The sequence below is a fragment of the Nicotiana tomentosiformis genome, chromosome 6 (genome assembly GCF_000390325.3).
Source record: "Nicotiana tomentosiformis chromosome 6, ASM39032v3, whole genome shotgun sequence".
Classification (NCBI taxonomy): Eukaryota; Viridiplantae; Streptophyta; class Magnoliopsida; order Solanales; family Solanaceae; genus Nicotiana; species Nicotiana tomentosiformis.
This window is the reverse complement of record NC_090817.1, coordinates 133,086,488-133,109,498: the sequence shown is the minus strand read 5'-3', so window position 1 is coordinate 133,109,498 and position 23,011 is coordinate 133,086,488. Positions and strand designations below refer to the sequence as shown.

General features: G+C 39.5%; 1 protein-coding gene across 1 annotated transcript; it reads left to right on the top strand.

Annotated features, from left to right (window-relative positions):
* Window positions 1-19,845: 19,845 nt before the first annotated feature.
* Window positions 19,846-20,794, top strand: LOC104088744 (ethylene-responsive transcription factor ERF003-like). The gene is made up of 2 exons (XM_009593480.4): window positions 19,846-20,146; window positions 20,262-20,794. The coding sequence occupies exons 1-2, from the start codon at window positions 20,064-20,066 to the stop codon at window positions 20,716-20,718; spliced, it is 540 nt and encodes a 179-aa protein (XP_009591775.1). The 5' UTR covers window positions 19,846-20,063; the 3' UTR covers window positions 20,719-20,794.
* The last annotated feature ends 2,217 nt before the right edge of the window (window positions 20,795-23,011 follow it).

Here is a 23,011-nt window from a genome sequence, read left to right as displayed (position 1 = left end):
TTCTTTCACGGCATTCCAGTTTAGAGGAGCAGCCTACCAGTGGTGGCGAGCATATGAGTTGGATAGTCTGGATGAGGCAGCTTTACTCACTTGGACTCAATTTTCAGATATGTTCTTAAGGGAGTATGTTCCTCAGAGTCTTAGATATGCATGGCGCGCGGAGTTTGAGCAGCTGCGCCAGGGTTTTATGACCGTGTCAGAGTATGCGGTCCGATTCAGTGATTTGGCTAGGCATGCACCAGCCTTAGTTGCTACCGTTTGAGAGCGGGTTCGTAGATTTATTGAGGGTCTCCACCCTAGTATCAGATACAGTATGGCCTGAGGGTTAGAGATGGACATCACATACCAACAAGCGGTGTCAATTGCTAGGAGATTGGAAGGTATGCGGACTCGGGAGAGGGAAGAGAGGGAAGCTAAGAGACCCCAGGATTCTGGCACATATAATAATTCTCGTGCCCTAGTTGCAGCCCGTCATGGTAGAGGTTATGTGAGCCGTCTTATTCATTCAGCACTTCCAGCTTCCAGTGGTGTTCCGGCTACTCCCAGACCTCAGGTTCCATATTATGCACCGCCAGTGTCTACTTTACCTCCTGTACGGGGTGCTTTCAGCGGACAGTCTAGTCGATTAGGCCCGATCCAATCCCAGCAGCCACGTCTTCCGAGGGCTTGTTTTGAGTGTGGTGACACTCGTCATATCATGAGGGATTGCCCCAGACTTAGGAGGGGTGCACCTCCATGGATTTCACAGGCCCCACCTATTCCACAGGGTCCTCAGGCTTCTCAGGCCATGATTACTGCACCAGTTACTACTCCACCTACACAGCCAGCCAGAGGTGGAGGTCAGACAAGTAGAGGTCACTCTAGAGGGGGAGGCTAGGCCAGATATTATGCCCTTCCTGCTAGGACAGATGCCGTTGCATCATTATCACAGGTATTATTCCGGTCTGTCATAGAGATGCATCAGTCTTATTTGATCCAGGCTCCACTTATTCTTATGTGTCATCTTACTTTGCCCTGTATTTGGGCGCACGTGATTCCTTGAGTTCTTTTGTTTATGTATCTACACTCGTGGGTGAACCTATTATTGTGGACCGTGTGTATCGGTCGTGTTTAGTTGTTATCAGTGGTTTTGAGACTAGGGCCTATTTATTATTGCTTAGTATGGTGGATTTCGATATTATTTTGGGCATGGACTGGTTGTTGTCCTATCATGCTATTCTTGGTTGTTACGCCAAGATGGTGACGTTGGCTATGCCAGGTCTACCGTGGCTAGAGTGGAGAGGTACCTCGGATCATATTCCTAGCAGGGTCATTTCATTTCTTAAAGCTCAACGAATGGTTGAGAAGGGGTGTGATGCTTATCTGGCCTATGTAAGAGATGTTAGTATTGATACTCCTACCATGGAGTCAGTTCCTATAGTAAGGGATTTTCCTAATGTATTTCCAGCGGATCTTCCGGATATGCTACCCGATAGGGATATTGATTTTGGTATTGATTTGTTATCGGGCACTCAGCCCATTTCTATTCTACCATATCGTATGGCCCCATCAGAGTTGAAAGAATTAAAAGAACAATTACAGTAAGTGCTGGATAAGGGCTTTATTCGGCCTAGTGTATCGCCTTGGGGTGCTCATGTATTATTTGTAAAGAAGAAGGATGGTTCTATGCGGATGTGTATTTATTACCGCCAGCTGAACAAGGTTACAGTGAAGAAGAGGTATCTATTGCCACGTATTGATGACCTATTTGATCAGTTTCAGGGTGCCAGAGTGTTCTCTAAGATCGAGTTGCGTTCAGGCTATCATCAGTTGAAGATTCAGGAGCCAGATATCCCGAAGACTGCTTTCAGGACTCAGTACGGTCATTACGAGTTCCTTGTGATGTCTTTTGGGCTGACCAACGCCCCAGTAATATTTATGCACTTAATGAATAGTGTATTTTAGCCCTATCTTGATTCTTTCTTCATTGTGTTTATTGACAACATTCTAGTATATTCCCAGAGTTGGGAAGATCATGAACAACACTTGAGGACTGTGCTTCAGACTTTGAGAGAAAAGAAGTTATATGCAAAATTTTCAAAGTGTGAATTCTGGCTTGATTCAGTGGGATTTTTGGGCCATATAGTTTCGTGTGAGGGGATAAAGGTAGATCCGAAGAAGATTGAAGCAGTGTAGAGTTAGTCCAGACCATCCTCAGTTACGAAAATCCGGAGTTTCCTTGGTTTGGCAGGGTATTATTGCCGATTTGTAAAGGGTTTCTCTTCTATTGCTGCATCTATGACCAAATTGATCCAGAAGGGTGCTCCATTCAGGTAGACCTAGGAATGTGAGGAGAGCTTCTAAAAGCTCAAGACAACTTTGACTACAGCCCCAGTATTGCTATTACCTACAGTACAAGGTCTTATACTATGTATTGTGACGCGTCATGTATTGGTCTCGGCGCAGTGTTGATGCAAGAAGGTAGGGTGATTGCCAACGCGTCCAGACAGTTAAATATACATGAGAAGAATTATCTTGTACATGACCTTGAGTTAGCAGCTATTGTTCATGCCTTGAAGATTTGGCGGCATTATTTGTACGGTGTCCATTATGAGGTCTACACCGATCACCGGAGTCTACAACATCTGTTTAAACAGAAGGATCTTAATTTGCGGCAATGAAGATGGTTAGAGTTACTTAAGGATTATGTTATCACCATTATCTATCATCTTGGGAAGGCCAATGTAGTGGTCGATGCCTTGAGTCGTAAGACGGAGAGTTTGGGCAGCTTAGCATATTTACCGGTAGCAGAGAGGCCTTTAGCCTTGGATGTTCAGGCTTTGGACAACCAGTTTGTTAGACTGGATATTTCCGAGCCGAGTTGAGTTTTGTATTTTGTGGTTTCTCAGTCTTCTCTTTATGATTGTATCAGGGAATGTCAATATGATGACCCCCATCTGCTTGTCCTTAAGGACACAATTCAGCACGGTGATGGCAAGGAAGTCGCAATTAGAGATGACGGTGTATTACGGATGCAAGGCAGGCTATGTGTGCCTAATGTAGATGGTTTGCGTGAGTTAATTCTCCAGGAGGCTCACGGTTCGCGATACTCCATTCATCCGGGTACTGCAAAGATGTATAAGGACTTAATGAGTTAGGTACCGAGCTACAAGGTTAAATTATTTTGTTGTTGTTGAATTATTTTAGCAAGTTAAATTATTTGAGTACTTGATGTGCAAATTATGATATTGATACGCATGCGGTGGTATAAGGTCTAGGTATTGAAACGCATGCGGTGAGATAAGGGTGGCTTGATACGCGTGGCTAGTAGGAAAAACTACTAGAAGTCATGCGGTGTGATAAGGATGACTAAAATGCGGGATGCTATTTCGGAAAAAATATTTTCTTTAAAATAAATTGTGAAGGCTCCCGCGGTGAGATAAGGAAATAAGATATTGTGAATTTATTTATGATTTGGGACTACGAGGCGGTACCTCGGGAGTGCCCTTGTTGATATTGATCTATGGCCGCAGTTGCCTTTAATTATTTGTTGTGATTTTTTTCTTAAAGTTGAAAGGAATTCAGTTTTGATTCCACGAGATATTATTTGCCATTATTTTATGTAATTAAATGGTGACATGCTACTTGATTCATTTTCATTGTCATTTTATTTTATTATATAGTTAAACATTTTACCATGCAATTATTATTTTTCAGTAGGGCCTGACCTGGCCTCGTCACTACTCTACCGAGGTTAGGCTTGGCAATTACTGGGTACCGTTGTGGTGTACTCATACTACGCTTCTGCACATCCTTTTGTGCAGATTCAGGTACACCTTACCAGACCAGGCATCAGTAAACTAGCTGTATGAGGAGACTTCGAAGTATATCTGCCAGCGTCCGCAGACACCGGAGTCCCCTTCTATCTTACTATATTTTCTTCCTTATTTGTTTTAGACTCTGATGTATAGAGACATAGAGAATAAATTCTTAGAAGCTTGTGACTTATTTCTACCGGGTTTTGGGAGTTGTAATTATTTGAATTGTAGTTTATTTATTTCAGATATTTATGATTATTCCTCATTGATATGCTTACCTAGTCTTAGAGACTGGGTGCCATCACGACCTCCTATGGAGGGAATTTGGGGTCGTGACATTATTTAAGCGAAAATTACTGTTTTCACTTTAAAAAAAAAAAAAATTATAGAAAACAATCCTCTGCAAACTGGAGGGAGGGAGCCGAGGGTTACCCCAAGAGTAAGGTGGGGAGTTCTCTTGGAGGAAGGGAGCCGAGGGTATATCGGAAATAGCCTCTCTACCCCAGAGTAAGGGTAAGGTCTGCGTACACACTACCCTCCCCAGACCCCACTAGTGGGATTATACCGTATTGTTGTAATCATCTGCAAGCTCAATAGGGTAAAAAAACAAGCGGAATTTGCCTATTGGGACAGAAGTAGGATAAATCATTATCATATGAAGATTTGGCAAATATTCTGGTGCTAAGGTTGGGACACACATTTGAGGCAAATAGACAAAAAAACATGAGGAAAGTTAGCACTAGCTGGAAAACCCATCATAGAATTTGTGCATGAGTCGCATCATTTTGCCTGAGTAAAATATCACAACACTCATCAATAAACTACTTTTTTCACACCCTTTACGATCTATGGCATTTTTCTTTGTGAAACTAGGTTATAAGTCAGTAGTTCTACAAGTTTTGGACTACGGTACGTAATTGCCCCCATAGTCATTGCACTCTTTGACAATATATTCATTCATTCTAGTGCTATTTGATACATCCAACAACGTTTACTTAATTGAAATGTATATTTTTGATTATTTTCAAGGGAAAATATGTTATATTTGTAACTGACCCTTCATAGGAAGGTGTGGAGATCGAGGATTTGGATAGTAAGTTAGAAAGTTGTCAGGCGTAATTCATTTTCGTACATGTATTGCTTTTTTCTATACCTGTAGTACTAGTGTATTCTCGTATTCTCTATTTTTAGATTTCGGACCTATATTGCTTTTGCTTTTTTTTTCTGACTGGGATTATTGTTTATCTTTACATGGATTCTCTTTTGTCGTATTTCCTTATCTTAATTGCGGTGATTATTCGTTTCTTTAACCAAAGGTTTATCGAAAATAATCTTTCTACCTTTACAAGGTAGGAGCGAGGTCTGCGTACACACTACCATCCTTGTAAAATTTTATTAGGTGTGTTACTGTTGATGTTGATGCTTCTAAAACACGAGCAACATAAAAAGACACGTAAGTAATTAACCATATGATTTAATAAAAAAATAATCCTGGTTTAGAGTGCTTCTCTTTTAATAGGTTTTATGCGACGTAAATTGAGATTAATTACTTGGACCCTGATATGGATACTAGGATTAAAAAAAAGGGAACCACATGATTTAAAGTCAACAGCTTGTTAAAACATAAAAGGATTCCGAAAATGAAGACCAAAGGTGCATATTTCAAGTTTCAAATAAATGAAGGTAAAAGTATTTATTAGACCATGAGTATAATAACGAAATAAAAGCTTTCTTATTTCACCCTTGGGATTGTAAAAGTAAATTAGATTAAGAAATGAGAACATATGATTAGAAATGAAGGCCTCAAGCCCTTTTGTTGAATGTGAAGTTGCTCGTGGTAGATTAATCATATGAAAGAAAGTTGGGCTCCCATTCCAACCAGGTTAGTTTTGGATGCTACTCCATTTTAGTTGAAACTGGGAGCATGAGTACCCCATCTTTGCTAACTTTTGCATTTTCGTAAAGTGGCAATAGACACAAATCATTTGAGTCCCACTGAACTGATCGTCAATGATTAGCTTCAAAACATGCATTAGCCCTTAAGAGCAGACATCCACTAAATGATGTTTTGTTTATAATGGTGATCTCGGAATTTTAGGGGACGTAATGCCAGTTGTTCCAATGAAATGTTCCTACATCTACTTTCTTAAAGATTGAAGGTCAATTTTTTTCTTTAATTTGCATGGAAGGATCGATGGGATTTAAACAAATTATAAATTACTCCCTCCTATCCGAAATAAGTAAAGTTTAAGAAATCACACCCGTTAAGAAAATTATTAATATTAATTATAAAGTTATTTGATTAAATTACCCTATTATCTCTGCTCTAGTTAACCCCTCATCTCTCGTCAGACATTAGATCATTTATTGGAGCAAAGGTAGATTTGCAAAAAAATAAAATAAAAACAATTAGTGCCTTATTCATTTCTAAAGCGAAAATATATTTTGGACAATATTAGTTTGGCTAAAACGACATTATAATTTTCGATGTAAGAGAGTATGAATTTAATTTCTATACATTGAATTTTTACACTATCTATGGTTAAAATTAGTTATCAGAGAACCGCATAGAGGAGCGTAAAAAGCTTTTAGAAATTGATCTTATAGCCTTCTTAATGCCCTTTGCAATAGTTAGAAGTGCTAGGACCGAAAAAAGCAGGTGTCATGAGAAAGTTAATAAAACAAACTTTGAATAATGATAAATCAGACAATAAAAGAGAAATACACCAAAAGAGATACAAATATATAACGTGGTTCGGTCAATTGACCTATGTCCACGGCGGAGATGAGCAATCCACTATTATTTATCCGTAAAACGGTACAGTTAAATTTATACGTGATTTCTAGACAAGTGAACTAATTTGATCCTGAAATAAGATAATAATCGAAGAAATACGTAGTACTTAGCCTTGAAATGTAGATGAAATAGCAAAGATAGTAATTGCGTGAACACAGTTTCCGAACACAGAAATGATGGAATCAAAAAGCAAGAGAGTGAAATTGTATAAAGTTTTGTATAGAATATAATATATGTTCTTGCCAGAAATTTCGTCTCCCTTACAATGATAACTCAGCTCACTATTTATAGCTATGTCTAGGGAAGAAGGTCCTAGGATTGTGCATTTCTTTAATGTCAATTATGAGGATCATTGATGAAGATGTAACGTTGAGCGTAAATGCCAAATTCTTTGTAATGGACCGTCGCTCTTAATGCTATAGAATATTCCTTAGTAAATGCTACCGGGCGCAGAGCATTTAATACACTTTTTGAACGTTATCCGTTCCGGTGACAAGCACAGTGGCTGCGTTCGGTCCTCAGCCATTCCATCTTGAATTCCACGTGTTCTCCTTTTAGTCAGCCATACGTCATATCATATTTTGCCCCATACAGATAGTCTACCTGCTTTCCGGTGACATAACTTTGTGTTACCGGAAAGTTGGTACAAATACTTTTTTTGCGGAAATTACTATAATTCCCTCTGAAGGTCTCTCACAATTGATTAGACTCACGTCTCTCCGTATTTAATACCCCGAACACACGTCATCCCATGATTCAGCACAGTTTTAGCCGGTTATCGAGATAATCATGGCCATGAATTTAGCCGCCAAAATTTTACTTATATGCAACTTTCTTTTCCTTTGCGTTTCACAATTTCTTGAGCCTCTAATTTGCATCCTTATTTTCCATCCTTTTTCTAATTTTCTTCAAACACAAACTCTTTACTTTCTTTCTTTCCAATGGCTTCTTCCTCCAAATGTGGTGGTTCTACGAAGAATAAGAACAAAATCGAGGATTCCGTTCCTCCAACAGTGGATTCCATCATCCCAAGAAGGCTTAGTACTTCGAAGAATTTTGAAGAGAAATTTCCTACTGCTAACCCTCGTACATGAGCTGTTAGTAGGTACCCTTCTTCCATTCGTCCTTCCAGTATTCCTGCTGTGAAGGAGGATTACCACTGCAATGAGTTGGAAATCATCGCTCATGATCTATCAGAGCGAGTGACCCTTCCCAAGGAAGGTTTTACATACTTTTTCACCTATCCCTTCACGTTGGGTGAGTTTTCTTTGAGCGGAGAGCTTGATTCCGTGATTACGGAGTTTTGCCTTCGCTACTAGGTACATTTGGCACAGGTAAGTCCTTCAGTGTGGAGGACGATCTCCTGCCTCCGACGCTTGTGCCAAGAAACTAGGGAGTAGCTAACCTTAGCTCATGTGATGAATCTTTATTCCCCCAAAATCTTTCGGGGGAGGGGGGAGCCCAAAATATTCCGCGGGGGAATGATAAACCTTTGCAAGCGTGGCCATCATGCTTTGTTGTCTCATATGGATGATGACAATGACCGTGGGTGGATGGAGCGGTTCGTTGCAGCTGCCACCAACGACATCATTCTGATAACGGCTTCATCCTTTCCGGTTGCTTAGAACCACACTCGTAAGTTCTTTGTATAATATTCCTCTTACTAGATATTCTTCTATGGCCGTATCATCTCTTCACACTTCACATTTTTCAGCAACTCGATGGCTTCCACCGGTGGTGGAAGGTTTGAACCGGTGGGTTCCAAAGATTTTGGAAGTCACAACGCCCAAAACTCATTCGTGGAAAGAACTAGCTCTTAAATACGAGTGGAAAGCCAAACATTATGGTAACTCTAGTTTACCTTGCTTCCATTTTTGTATATGAAGAACTTGGTTGAACCCTTCTAACTTTGTTCATGGAATTAGGTCTACCTGCAGACTCTGTTGTTGTCCTTGAGGAGGACGTTCTGGCTGATCTTGCTGATGCAATGAGACTGCTTCAGGAAGAACTTACTCGAACAGGTATCTCCGGGCTTGTTTCGGGTGCAAATATTTCTTTACGGAGTCCCCAGCCGGAGGATAAACAAACAAAGAGAAGACGCTCCTCCGCGGCCGGGGAAAAGAATAAAAGGGCAAAGGTTGATGCCCCCGAATCATATCTGGTGGCAATGATGACTGGTCCTCCTTCTGGGATGGTCGTAGACACCGTGATGATTGATGATGATGAAGAAGCTGTTGATGAGGGAGCTTATTTACATAGAAGGCAACGATCCTCATCATCTCAACGGGATGCTCGACCTATTGAGATAGCTACACCAACTGAAGATGATGTTTCGGCACTTTGGGGAGAGTCTGATTTGGTAGAATATGCCAACTCCCGTTTTCGGGCCCCAATTGCTGCAATCGGTGCTGCGGGGCTGAGTACCAAGTCCTTGCCATCTTTGGTTGGAGAGCATCAAACAACTAGAATTGCATTTGATGCAGCTGCTTCTCACTCTTCAACTCCATCAGCTTCATCTCCACCTTCACCAACACCAACAATTGCTACATCATTTCAATCTTCGTCTACTCTTCCACCAATGGTTGCTACACCATCTCCATCGGCCGTACCTGACCATGAAGAAGGTGTTCCTCTTCCACAATCCCCAGTTCATGGGAACTTGGGGCAAAATTATGATGCTCCTTCTGAAGATCCACAAAGGAGGAGGAATATTAGTCTTTCGATCTCTATCCAGTGCAATCTGCTATCACGACCAGTGGAGCTTGCTAATTATCTGAAGCCTTTGTCTTTATAAAAATATTGGGAAAAGATTCAGACACTCTCGGGCGAGTGTTTGTTGAACAATGCTATGCATAACGCCGCGACAATACGTTCCTTCTTTCCTCTGTTATTTCTTCGACTTTTGAACGAATGTATTCTAAGTTTTTCCTCTTCTTATTTTATAGGCCAACTTTCTTGCCTTTGAGGGCCTTCAAAGGTTGATTCGTGAGAAGGAAGAACTTACTTCTGAATGGGATCAACTTTTGACAGAACGAGACCAGACTGTTCTACGCGTCTCGAAACTGGAAACCAGAGCTATTGAGGCCGCTGTTTTGGAGGCTCGTTTGCAGCAATGCGAGCAAGAAGTGATAACCCTCAGCCAAGAAATTGGGCCAATGAGGGTTAATTTTGATGAGGACAATGCCAAATGGACAGAAGTCCAAAACGCCGTTCTTGTTCAACCGACCGTGAGGCTGCCTCCGCTGAAAGAGTGATTAACTTGGAGGCAGCCGTGAACTCCAAAGGTGAAGAGCTTGCTGCTGTGGAGTCAAAACATGCCCAGTTAGAAGAGAAGTACAGGAAAACTATCGAGCATAATAGGCTCTTTAGTTCAACTGTCCGCGAGCTTGAATTCAGACTCAAATTTGCTAGATCCGCCCGGGAAAACCTTTCTACCGAGGTTATTCAACTAAAATAAGAACTTAAGCGCCGAGCGGTTTACCTCATTGTTGAAAAATCTTATTCCATGTATAGCATGAGGAGGAAAACCTTGAAATAGGCCAAAGCTGGTATCATTGATGTTGATGTCAAAATTGCTAACGCTCGAGAGCTTGAGTTGGCTGCAAAAAATGGACACCCGACGCAGTCTGATGCTCCAGGAACTTTTGATTCCGGTTCCCAGTTTTCAAAAACTGAAGAAGGATCGGAAGGCGGGCCGAAGACCAAACCTGGGAAAGCGTTGATCCATCGGTGGAACCACCGACTCTTCCCAGCAATACAGATACTTTCTTCCTCTTGGTTTCGGAGGCGCTGCAGTTTAGCTTTTTCTTTCCCATTTTGCAATTGTAACGTTTTGGCTCGTTCTTATAAATAAAGACATATTTTTTTCTTTTTGTTCAAGTGCCATTTGACTCTTACTTTTATTTAAATATCCATGCGAGCCTTTAACTTTTGCATTTGCTCAAGTATTTTGCGCAATGTTGTGCAATTCGCACTTTACTATGTGTAGTCTCGGATGCCTTTTCTTCGAAGTATTTTAGTTCCAAGTATTATCCCTTTTACGTGAGGGTTTTTATGAATATTTGCGCAAGTTTCCCTTTTACATGAGGGGCTTTATGAATATTTGCGCAAATTTTCCTTTTACATAAGGGTTTCTATGAATATTTGCGCAAATTTGCTTTTTGCGTCCTTTTCATATGCGGCTTCGGGTGTATTTTTCTCCAATGACATTTTGGATTCCCGGCATTGATTCTTCCAGAACCAATCCTTTAACGTGAGTTTTTTTATAAGAGAGGGCCTTTTGATGTTTACAGTGCTCTTGAAGAGGACGTCTCTTGTTCATTACGGCACTAATATTTGAAGTACTTATTTAACTTTCAAATGACAAAATCAGCTCATCGCTTAGACAAGAAACAAGATAAAAGCAAAAGGATTTCATTTTATTCCTTCTATTTTCAGAAATTACATAAGCATTTTGATATGCAGAAAAAAATTGCCATTACTTGTGGCTATCTTGTATAACTTATTTCTACGGGGCTGGCTGCACAGTCCCCGATCCCGATAATGTATTTTGTTTCCGAATTTTCGTTCTCAGTTGACGTGGCAGTCATTGTTGTTATATCCTCATATCGTCCCCCCCAGTATTTGAATGCGAAGAATGCGAAGAATGCGAATTGGAATACTGGAAGTCTTGTATCTTCGAAGGTCCTACCAATGAATTGCTAGGTAATCCTTCACTCGGTAACATATCTTGTTTCCCCTTAGGAATCCATGCTATCGACCGAAAGAATACCTAACAATCCTCTGGCGGTTTGTGCTCGTGAACGGTCGGGTAACCTCTGTTCGGTAGCAAAAATAACTTCCCGATGGAAATTTGCTATCGAACCAAAGATTACCTAATCGTCCCCCAGTGGAAGTTTGTTCATTTGCCTTGCTATCAAAGGTCTTATTGCTGTTATCTTCGTAGTATACTTTCCGTCGCTACTTCATTAAAAACCTTGCCAGAAAAATCCTATTGGGACAAAAACTGAACGAAGGGAAAAAGAGTGTAGAACATACTTTCTGTTTGAGTGTTGTTCATCAGCATTAATATTTTTTGAAGTGTGTCATATTCCAGTTCCTGGGCAACTTGTCTCTATTCTGGTTCTCCAACTCGTATGAACCTTTCCCAATGACAAGTGAAATCCAGTAAGGGCCTTCCCACGTTAGATCTAACTTTCCCGTGTTGAGCTCCAGGGTATTTTGTGTTACTTTTATTAGAACCAAGTCTCCTACTTTGATAAAACGAAAGTTGGCTCTCCGATTGTAATATCGCTCCATCCTCTGCTTTTGAGCTGCCATGCGTCAAGTCCCTGCGTCCCTCGAGCAGTTGCAAGTTGATTAGCATTGCTTCGTCATTTGATTCTTCGTTTGTTTGAGAATATCTCAAAGTGGGTTCGCCCACTTCAACCGGGATTAGGGCTTCAGCACCGTACACGAGGGAAAAAAAGAGTTTCTCCTGTACTTGATTTGGCCGTTGTTCGGTAGGCCCATAGGACTCCGGGCAACTCTTCCGGCCATTTTCCTTTTACTGCTTCCAACCTTTTCTTGAGATTTTGAATGATCACTTTGTTTGTTGACTCCGCTTGACCGTTTGCACTCGGATGATAAGGCGAGGATGTGATTCTCTTTATTTTCAGGTCTTCGAAGAACTTTGTAACTTTTGCACCGATAAACTGTGGCCCATTGTTGTATGCTATCTCTTTTGATATTCCGAACCTGCAAATTATATTTTCCCACAGGAAATCGACCACTTCGCGTTCTCTGATTTTCTGATAAGAACCTGCTTCTACCCATTTAGAAAAATAATCATTCAAAATTAAAAGAAACCTTACCTTTCCGGGAGCTGGTGGCAGCGGTCTGACGATGTCCATCCCCCATTTCATGGATGGCCATGGGGACAAAACCGAATGTAAGAGTTCTGCCGGTTGATGTACTAGTGATGCGTAGCGTTGCCACTTATCATATTTTCGTACGAAATATTTGGCGTCTTGTTCCATGCGAGGCCAGTAATATCCTGCCCGTACTAGTTTCAGCACTAAAGACTCTGCGCCAGAGTGATTGCCGCATATCCTTTCGTGAATTTCCCTCATAACATAGTCATCTTCTGACGCTCCTAAACACCGGGCCAGTGGGCCTTGGAAAGATTTTCTATACAATTGGCCTTTCCTTAAGCTATAACGTGCAACTTTGGTATGTAACGCCCGTGATGTGTCGGGCAACTTTTCCTGCTTGAGGTAGTTGATTATTTCATTCCTCCACTCCCAGACCAGACTAGCCGAATTCAACTCGTAGTAACCATCCGTATCAAGGACTGAGCTCATCAGTTGTACCACCGTTCCGGACTCCGATTCTTTTATTTCTGTCGATGAACCTAAGTTTGCTAATGCATCCGTTTTTGCATTATTCTCTCTCGGGATATGAGTTATTGACCACTCACAGAATCATGCCAAAAGAGCATGGACCTTTACCATGTATTGTTGCATATGTTCTACTTTGGTATCAAAGATCCCGTAAACCTGATTTACTACTAGCTGTGAGTCGCATTTGATTTCTATAACCTCGGAATCAAGTCCCTGGGCCAATTCGAGCCCTGCAATCAAAGTTTCATACTCGGACCTTTCCCCCGAAGGCGTGATTAAAACTACTTTGAGTCCCGACCCTTTTACGTTCGATGCTTCATCCGTAAATAAGGTCCAAACCCCTGATGCCGATTCTGACACCATTACTGTCTCCTTGGTTTCCAGAGGCAACAGTCCTGGACTAAAATCGGCCACGAAGTCAGCCAAGACTTGTGATAAATTGCAGTCCTCGGTTTATATTCTATATCGAATTCACTCATTTTGACGGCCCATTTGGCTAATCTGCCTGAGAGATCGGGTTCATGAAGGATGTTCCGCAAAGGGAAAGTACTCACCATAGCTATTGGGTGGCGTTGAAAATAAGGCCTCAGCTTCCAAGCGGTGACTACAAGAGCTAAAGCAGTTTTTCCAAATGTGGGTAGCGAGTTTCTGCTCCCGTTAAAATTTTGCTAACCTAATAAATAGGAAACTGCATACCTTCGTCCTCCCGGACTAAAACCGCACTTACTGCAACTTCTGAAACTGCGAAGTAGACTAACAATGTTTCGCCTTCTTTCGGTTTCGAGAGTAATGGAGGACTTGATAAGTACTTCTTCAGGTCCCTCAAAGCCTGCTGGCACTCCGACATCCATTCGAAATTGTTCTTCTTTTTGAGCAATGTAAAGAAGCGATGACATTTTTCTGACGACCGGAAATGAATCTGCTCAAAGCTGCTAACTTTCCTGTGAGTCTTTAGAATTCCTTCACGTTTGATAATTGATCCGGGATATCGTCTATGGCCTTGATTTGTCGGGGTTTACTTCAATTCCCATTTGTTAGACTAGAAACCCCAGGAACTTACCGGAGCTGACCCCGAACATGTACTTCTCGGGGTTAAGTTTCATGTTATACTTCCTCAAGATATTAAATATTTCTTGCAAATGCTTAAGGTGGTCACCTCCATTCAAATACTTAACGAGCATATTGTCTATATAAACTTCCATGTTTTTTCCTATTTTCTTTTTCGAATATCTTATTCACGAGCCGTTGATAAGTGGCACCGGCATTTTTCAACCCGAAAGGCATTACATAGTAACAATATGTACCAATTTTTTTTTTATAAATGAAGTCCTTTTCTGATCTTCCAAGTTCATCTTAATTTGGTTGTACCCGGAATAAGCATCAAGGAAACTCATCAGTTCGTGCCCGGCCATGGCATCAATTATTTGATCCATATTTGACAGTGAAAACGAATCTTTCGGGCATGCCTTATTAAGATCTTTATAGTCTCTACACACATGAAATTTATTGTTCTTCTTAGGAACTAATACTACATTGGCTAGCCAGTCTCAATATCTTACCTCTCTGACCAAACCGATTTTAAGCAAGCGGGTTGCCTCTTCTTTGACGAATTTATTCCTGGCCTCGGCAATAAGACGCTTCTTCTATCGTACCGGTGGTACGTTGAAATCCAAACTCAGCTTGTGCATGGCTATTACCGTTGGATACCTGTCATATCCTCGTGCGACCATGCAAAACAATCAACGTTAATTTTAAGGAATTCAATAAAATCGGACCTGAGCTCGGGATGCAGTCCTGTCCCCAAGTGAAATTTTCTTTCTAAGAATTCTTCAAACAATGCCACTTGCTGTAGTTCCTCTGCCGTGGATTTCGTTGCATCCGTTTCTTCCTGAACTTGGAAATATCTCGGCACCTAATATTGTTCTGATGATTTTGCCCATGGAATAACCTCTTCTAACACGAGAGTAGGCGTCGATTCCTGTAATTGCTATGCCGTGCTCTCCTTCCCTTTGCTACTGGAAACTGAGATTGCATTCATCTCCCTCGTTGCCGGTTGGTCACCTCTTATCTGCTTGATTCCTTCGGGCGTCGGAAACTTCAGCAATTGGTGATACGTCGAAGGTACATCTTTCATCTCGTGTAACCATGGCCTTCCTAAGATGATGTTGTATCCCATATCACCATCTACTACTTCGAAGAGAGTTGTTTTTATTACTCCTTCAGCATTCATGAGCAGGAAGATTTCTCCCCGGGTCGTCATGCTCGCAAGGTTGAATCCAACAATGAGTTTTGTCGCCGGAATAATGCTTCCGGTGAGTTTAGCTTGTTCCAATACTCTCTATTGTATGATATTAGCCGAACTTCCCGAGTCTACTAAAACACACTTAATTTTAAAATCTAAGACATTTAAAGAGATTACCAGTGCGTCGTTGTGTGGTAACAATAATTTGTATGCGTCTTCTTCTATGAAAATGATATCGTCCTCCCGGAGTCTTTTGCTGTGAGTTATCGATACCTTAGTCTTCTTTGCCGCCGAAAAGGTGACACCGTTAATATCGTTCCCCCCAAAGATCATGTTGATCGTTTGGCGTGGGGGTTCTTCACATGCTTTCCAGGATTCCGTGTTGTCTCTGTTGAGACCGTAATTGTTCTTAGATCGTTCACTCAAGAATTCTCAGAGATAACCATTCTTCAATAGTGTTGCCACCTCTTCCCGAAGAAGTCAACAGTCCCATGTCTGGTGACCATTCGTCTTGTGGTATTCGCACCATAAATTAGGATCCCTCTAGCTGGAATCGAACCTCATAGGTCTCGGGAATCGTGCTTCTTTAATGTTTCTTATGGCTGACACCAGTTCCACTATGCTGATGTTGAAGTTATATTCTAATAACCTGGGGAAAGAAAGATCTCGAGACCCCGACGTTTGTTTATCTTGAAGTGATCTATTACTTCGACCACTATCAGTCCCTCCGTCAACGGTGAACTTGTTTACTGCTCGAAAATTTCTGCCCCGGCATTCGTTATGCTCCTAGGATAAACACCGACCCCTCGAAGTCCGTGTATCCGCGTTGTAGTCATCCTTTGGTTTTTCTTTGTTCCTTTCCCCTCCTTTGGCCGATGATGTAGAACCGACCTTGTCATATTCGATCCTTATCTTTGAATTGTACCGGTTGTGAACATCTGCCCAGGTGGTTTCTTAAAACTCAAGAAGGCTCTTCTTCAACTTTCGGGAAGCGTCTGAACCTCTTGGATTCAATCCTTTGGTGAATACTTCAGCTGCTCATTCATATGTGACGGCCGGGAGAAACATTCTTTTTTTCTGGAATCGTGTAACAAATTTTCGTGATAATTTTGATTCTCCTTGTGCGATTCTGAATATGTCGGCTTTTCGGGTTTGCACCTTTCTGGCCCCGGCATGAGCTTTAATGAAAGAATCCACGAGCATCTCAAAGGATCTATGGAATGCTCGAGCAGTAACGAATACCTCGTTATGGCTCTCCTCGTGAAGGTTTCGCCGAATTTCTTTAGCAACTGAGATTCAATTTCGTGAGGAGTTAGATCATTTCCTTTCACCGCCGTTGTGTAGGTGGTAATATGTTCCTATGGGTCTGAAGTTCCATCATACTTTGGAACTTCAGGCATTTTGAAATGCTTTGGGATTAGTACTGGTTCCGCACTTGGCTTGTATGGTAATTGAACATACTTCTTTGAGTTCGGGCCTTTCAATACTGGTGGTGCGCCCGGGATTTGATCCACGCGGGCGTTTACCTCTCTCATGAACCGTAAAAGCTCATCTTTGAATGAATCGTTCTCGTTGTTAAGACATAATCTGCTCCCCCAGCCTTATCGGAGCCGACTTTATCCCTGGGAGTGTTGTTGTCGACTCTCTGCGTTGTTTGGTCTGCGGGAACAACGGGAGGAATTGGATCGCACCTATTTGCATTATTTGAAGCACCTGATAGCGCCTGCTTCAGTTTCGTCATAACCTGATCCTCCCGCGTGAGATGGCCTAGGATGATTGCTTGTTGCTCTTGCAGGATCCTCACAACATCCGCTACTTGCTCCTCGTCAGCATAATCGGGAGTTGTCTCCCGAACCTGTCAAGGGTATCGCCTATCATGCACCGGTGTGGCGTCATTCCCCTCATTGCGGGTGTCACTGATCGAATCCTCGAAATGAGACTGATCTCCTCAAATTTCAGGGTTGCGTGCATCGTTAACAGTGTTATTTGTCATTTTTTGTATTTTTTTCTAAGACAAAAATAATCAAAACACGTTAGTAAAAAAGGCAAGGATCAATTTAATTGCACGGCTGTCTAGGCCCCACGTTGGGTGCCAAACTATTTACCCGTAAAATGGTACAATTAAATTTATACGTGAATCCTTGACAAGTGAACTAATTTGATCCTGAAATAATATAATAATCGAAGAAATACGTAGTACTTAGCCTTGGAATGTAGATAAAATAGCAAAGATAATGATTATGTGAACACGGTTTCCGAACACATCAATAATGGGATCAAAAAGTAAGATAGTGAAATTGTATAAAGCTTTGTATAGAATATAATATATGTTCTTGCCAGAAATTTTGTCTCCCTTACAATGATAACTCAACTCACTATTTATAGCTATGTCTAGGGAAGAAGGTCCTAGGATCATTCCTTCCTTTAATGTCAATTATGAGGATCATTGATGAAGATGTAACGTTGAGCGTAAATGTCAGATTCTTTATAACGGACCGTTGCTCTTAATATTGTAGAATATTCCTTAGTAAATGCTACCGGGCGCAGGGCATTTAATATATTTTTATGAACGTTATCCGTTCCGGTGACAAGCGTAATGGCTGCGTTCAGTCCTCAGCCATTCCATCTTGGATTCCACGTGTCCTCCTTTTAGTCAGCACATGTCATATCATATTTTACTCTATACAACTATATAAAAGAGAGTACAAAAATATTAAGAGAACAACCTCACGAAGAGGCAAATACAAGTGACACACTAACACTTATCCCGTAAAATTCTCCCCATAAACACGACTCTCATACCCCATATGGCTACATTGTGGATGCTGCTAAATGAGAAAGAAAGATCCTCAATTTATAAAAATTTAAAATATTTTCCTATAAGAAAATGACTAGCCAAACATGGAAGAATTATATTTTTTTTTTTGTAAAAGGACAAATCAATTATGATAAATATGTTGTTCTTCCTTCAAGAAATAAGAAAACCTAATATGATAAGAAAATAAATACAACACGTAACGAGAAGTCGGCTCTTTAAGAAACGCAAGTCCAAAATCAACCCAACTTGCTATTAGCAGCCAAAGAAACATGATGTAGCATGTCAATGTCATCTTTCTCGCCTTAAATCTGTTTTATTTCTTTTTTTTTTCTCTCTCTTCCAAACCTTGATAGAACAGCTCCGGTTGATAGTTTCCTTTTTAAGCAGTGAGTATATATAGCCAAGAGGCTTATCCGGATAAATAATTATGAGTTCAATTGTATCCATAGTTACCGTTATGTATTTTTTTCTTAAAAAATTATTAAATATATATAAATAATAAATGTGTTGATCCCATTAAATTAGATAAAATATGGTAAAATTACAAATCTGAACTCAATAAATTAAAGTCCCGGATCCCTCTGCATATGGCTGCATCGTGCATGTGGAGATGACCTAACCCTGAATAGCTTGGAGGAAACAGATTTCCCTAACATGCATGTCAACATCATCCTTGTTTTACTCTTTGTATTGCGTTATCTAGCATGGCAATTTGAGAAATGACGGTCAAAAATTGCAGCTGCAGACCTACACACTTGCGAGAGAGAGAGAGAAAAAAATATATAGATTATTTGGAGAAATCACGCAGTCCAGTACGTAGTTTGTGCCCATGAAAATCTTGACCTTACGACGAGCGATAAGGACAGATTTCCTATGTTTAGTAAATGTGATGTGGCCATGTAATCCTGTCCCCAATCCAATAGTATATAATATCATATCTTCTACTAGTATTCATGTGTGTTGTGGTATAAGCCTATATTCCCAATATTCCTTTGATGTTAGGAAACTTTAATCTCAAGAAAGGTACCTCCACCTATCCTTTGAAATCATTGTTATTCATGAGAGTAGCTCTATTTACACATTGATTACTCTTTACATAATTTAGCAATAACCAAAAGCTGACTAATAAAACAAACAATAATTCACGTAAAAATTGTAAAAGATTTTACTTGTATAAATTATCAGAGTAATTTATACCGCCAATCATGCACACACATGCATATATATAATTGTCAAAACATGTTAGGCTTGTAATTACTAGTATCTACTATTCACATTTCTTTCTTCTCTTTTTTTAGACATTCTGGCACTATCCTTCACCAACAAAATATGCCCACAGTTGGCAGTACCATCTATCTTATCCCCTTTCTCTCTTCTGTTTTCCCCCTCTCCCCTCTCGATTTTTGTTTTCAAAATTTTAGTTCGAGCTTAGTTTCTATACATTAATAGTGTAGTTTTATGCTATCAGGTTAAGATGACATACATGTAATTGCGATCTATAGTAATCTTAATTTTGTAACCCAAAAGTATAATATGTTGTTATAATCGATTAAAATATATCGATAGTTTAAAATCATTGCACACAAATTAAAACTTTAAAATTCTATGTACTAATGATGTAAAAAATATTTTTATACTATCATGTTACTTATAAGGTAATTAAAGATTAAATCTCACAAATATTAACTAACTAATTAGTAACTTGATAAGATAGTATTATTGTACACCAATAACATAAAAAAATTTATACCGTCAATTATATAACTTAAATAGTTAAATCCATAAATTAAATCCTTTTTGGTTTTTCTATTGGGAAGGAACGGAAGAAAGGTATAGAAAACTTTGTGGGCCACATCCTACATTGATTGCCAGCTGAAGGCCGAAAAGAGCGCTTACAAATACCCCTTAAAGCTTTCAGCTCCATCCCCTTGTATCTATCATATCACCTCTGCTCTGCTAAAACTACTTTTCTTCTCCTAGGCATTTTCACAAACACTTTTATCAAACGTCTGTTGCTGCCAAATTCTCCATGTCTAGACCACAGCAACGATATCGTGGAGTCCGTCAACGACATTGGGGTTCTTGGGTTTCTGAAATTCGACATCCTTTATTGTAATTTCCTACTCTTACTCTCTTTAGTATAAAGCTTTATAATCATCTTCTTTTTTGAATATCGTAAATGAAACCGGAAAAAAGTGAACTTATATTGATTGATTGTGTAAAACAGGAAAACAAGAATATGGCTAGGCACATTCGAAACAGCAGAAGATGCGGCACGAGCATATGATGAAGCAGCAAGGCTCATGTGTGGACCAAGAGCGCGCACAAATTTCCCTTACAATGATAATGATTCTCAATCATTATCGACAAAGTATCTGTCTTCTGCTTTAATAGCTAAACTACAAAAATGCCAAATGAAGTCTCTTAATATGGGAAAAAGACCTGGAACGGCAAAATTAGAAGTTCAAGACAATCAGTTATATACACCTGTGAACAGGGGAGATAATGGGATTGGCAGAAGAAATGGGCAAATGAGTGTTGATATGACAACGAATCGGGTAGGTTATGAAGCAGATAGTAGTACACAAGAATTCAAGACACTGGAAGATCATCATATAGAGCAGATGATTGAGGAGTTGTTAGACTATGGATCAGTTGAGCTGTGTTCTGTTCTTCAAAATTAGGCCATGGCCCATGAAATGCAAATGTACCACTGCTCAATTACCTGTAATGAAATCCTTTCCTATTTCTCCTCTCTAATTCTTCACTCACTACCAAGTCTCGAATGTATAGTTGGTAGCTTAATTTCATTAGCACGATAATACTCGAGCTATTTCAGTATCCATAAGATTAGTTGGATTCTTTGTTCTTGCTTATGTGTTTGAGCATGATCATACTCCAACTTAATGAAGTCCGAATTCCTAATTGGCCGTAAAGCGAACAGAGTCGTATTCAGAATTAAACTTTTTGAGTTCAAGTTCAGAATTATACCACATTATGTCTAATTTACGGGGTTAAAAGCTTCTTTTTTTTCTTGTGCACTTATTTAGCTGAATGTTTAACACATATACAAGGATTAAGCCAAAGTTGTAACTTCTTTATTGTCTCCTTGGTCAGAGTTGGAGCGGCGTGATTTCTGCAAGGGTATTAACGTAATGAGTTTGTTAGTTAAAACAATTTTAACTAATTGTTCGTAATAATTTAAGTTAATAAGCTAAAAATGAGGCAAACATACTGCAATAAGTGATATTACACTGTGTATAAAAGCTACTTGCACGGTCAAGTATTATAAGTAAATCATTTTCTCACTTGGTTTGGAGTTTGGACTATACATAGCAGAACACAATAACGTCTTTTACAAGAATCCAGACTTGGTTAGATCTATGACACAAATTTCTTGGAAAGCTGCTTACTTTTTGACTATCTGACGCTTAATGATTAACAGCAATTTTTGGTTTTTTCTTACTTCGACTACCTGGTATTAATATGTTGAATCAAGAACCAAAGGTTCCAAGGAAACGTTTCCTGCTTTTGTAGAAATTTGTTATAGTAGAAACCATACGCTACATGAGGTTTAATTTGGTTTTGTAGAAATTGGTGGTAGCAAGTATATAGAAACACGGGCGGAGCTAGAGTGCCGGAAGTTTTGATTCGAACCCTGTATTTGTCTTAAAGATACATTGAATATATATAATTATTAATTTAGAACCTAGTAAGTTAAAATGATAAGAAACCCGAACCCATAAACTTGAAATACTGGCTGCATAAGAAATATTGATACTTCATTAAAGAACATAGTATATCCAAACTATCCTTTATCACATTTATAAATATTTTATTTAGTTAACACTCAACGATAAATTGGAATAGGTAAGGGTGATTTGAAAAGAAAAAAAGCCACAAATACACCTTTTTTTTTCTAAACGTCAAATAAGTTTAAAAATTAGTTTTTCGGAACTAGAGTAGAGAGAGTAACTTATAAAGAAAGGACAAGTAAAATATTACTACCTCCGTTCCAATTTATGTGAACATATTTTCTTTTTGGTCCGTTCAAAAAAAAATGACCCCTTTCTAAATTTGGAAACAATTTTGCTTAAACTTACAATTCTACCGTTAATGAGAAACTTTTATAACCACACAAATACTCTGTGCCCTTTTTGAATTATTTAGGACCACAAATTCAAAAAAAATTCATTTTTTCTTAAACTCTGTGGTCAGTCAAACAGGTTCACATAAATTAAAACGGAGGGGGTACTAGAATAGAATAGTATATACTGGAACTACAGATCTAAATACTTGGAACTATCGGTCCTTCGCTTTTTTTGGTTGACAGAATCAGGCAAAAGAAATCTTAGCAAGGACTTAAGGGAATAAGGGATAAGTTTGTTAAAGAAATATTGTATGGTAATTAGTTGGAAACGTGGCCAAACAATAGTAGAAAGGTTTAAAGTAAAGTATCTAATAGACAGATTATATATGCTCTAGTTCTACCTCTTTCTTAATGTTAAAATTCCAAGATCATAGTCATGTGCTTTTCTATTTCTGATTCATATATTCCTAGTCGTTGTTTCTTGAAGATATGAATCAAAATGTGGACGGTTCATCGGATAAATTCCCCCCTTAAAGTATAAAAGCAATATATAAGTTTTTAAATTATTTTTCCGACTCATTTTAGGATACAATAAGTTGATATGGATTCTTTGCGGTAGGCTACTTTTTTTTTTTTTATTATCAAAGGAACTGAGTGAAATGCATGAGAAGCAAAATAGTACCAAATATAAGTACTTCTTCTTAAATGGGTATCATAGACTAGTAGTAGTATCTTCTTCTTCTTCTTTAGTATCAAGGGATTACTATAACTCATATCATGTCATTTCGATTCAAGTTGCGACTGCTTAACTTGGAATTTCATTGCTTTCATCAAAGAGTATCAAATTCAATAAATTAACTGTTATTCAACTAGCACCAAATTATATA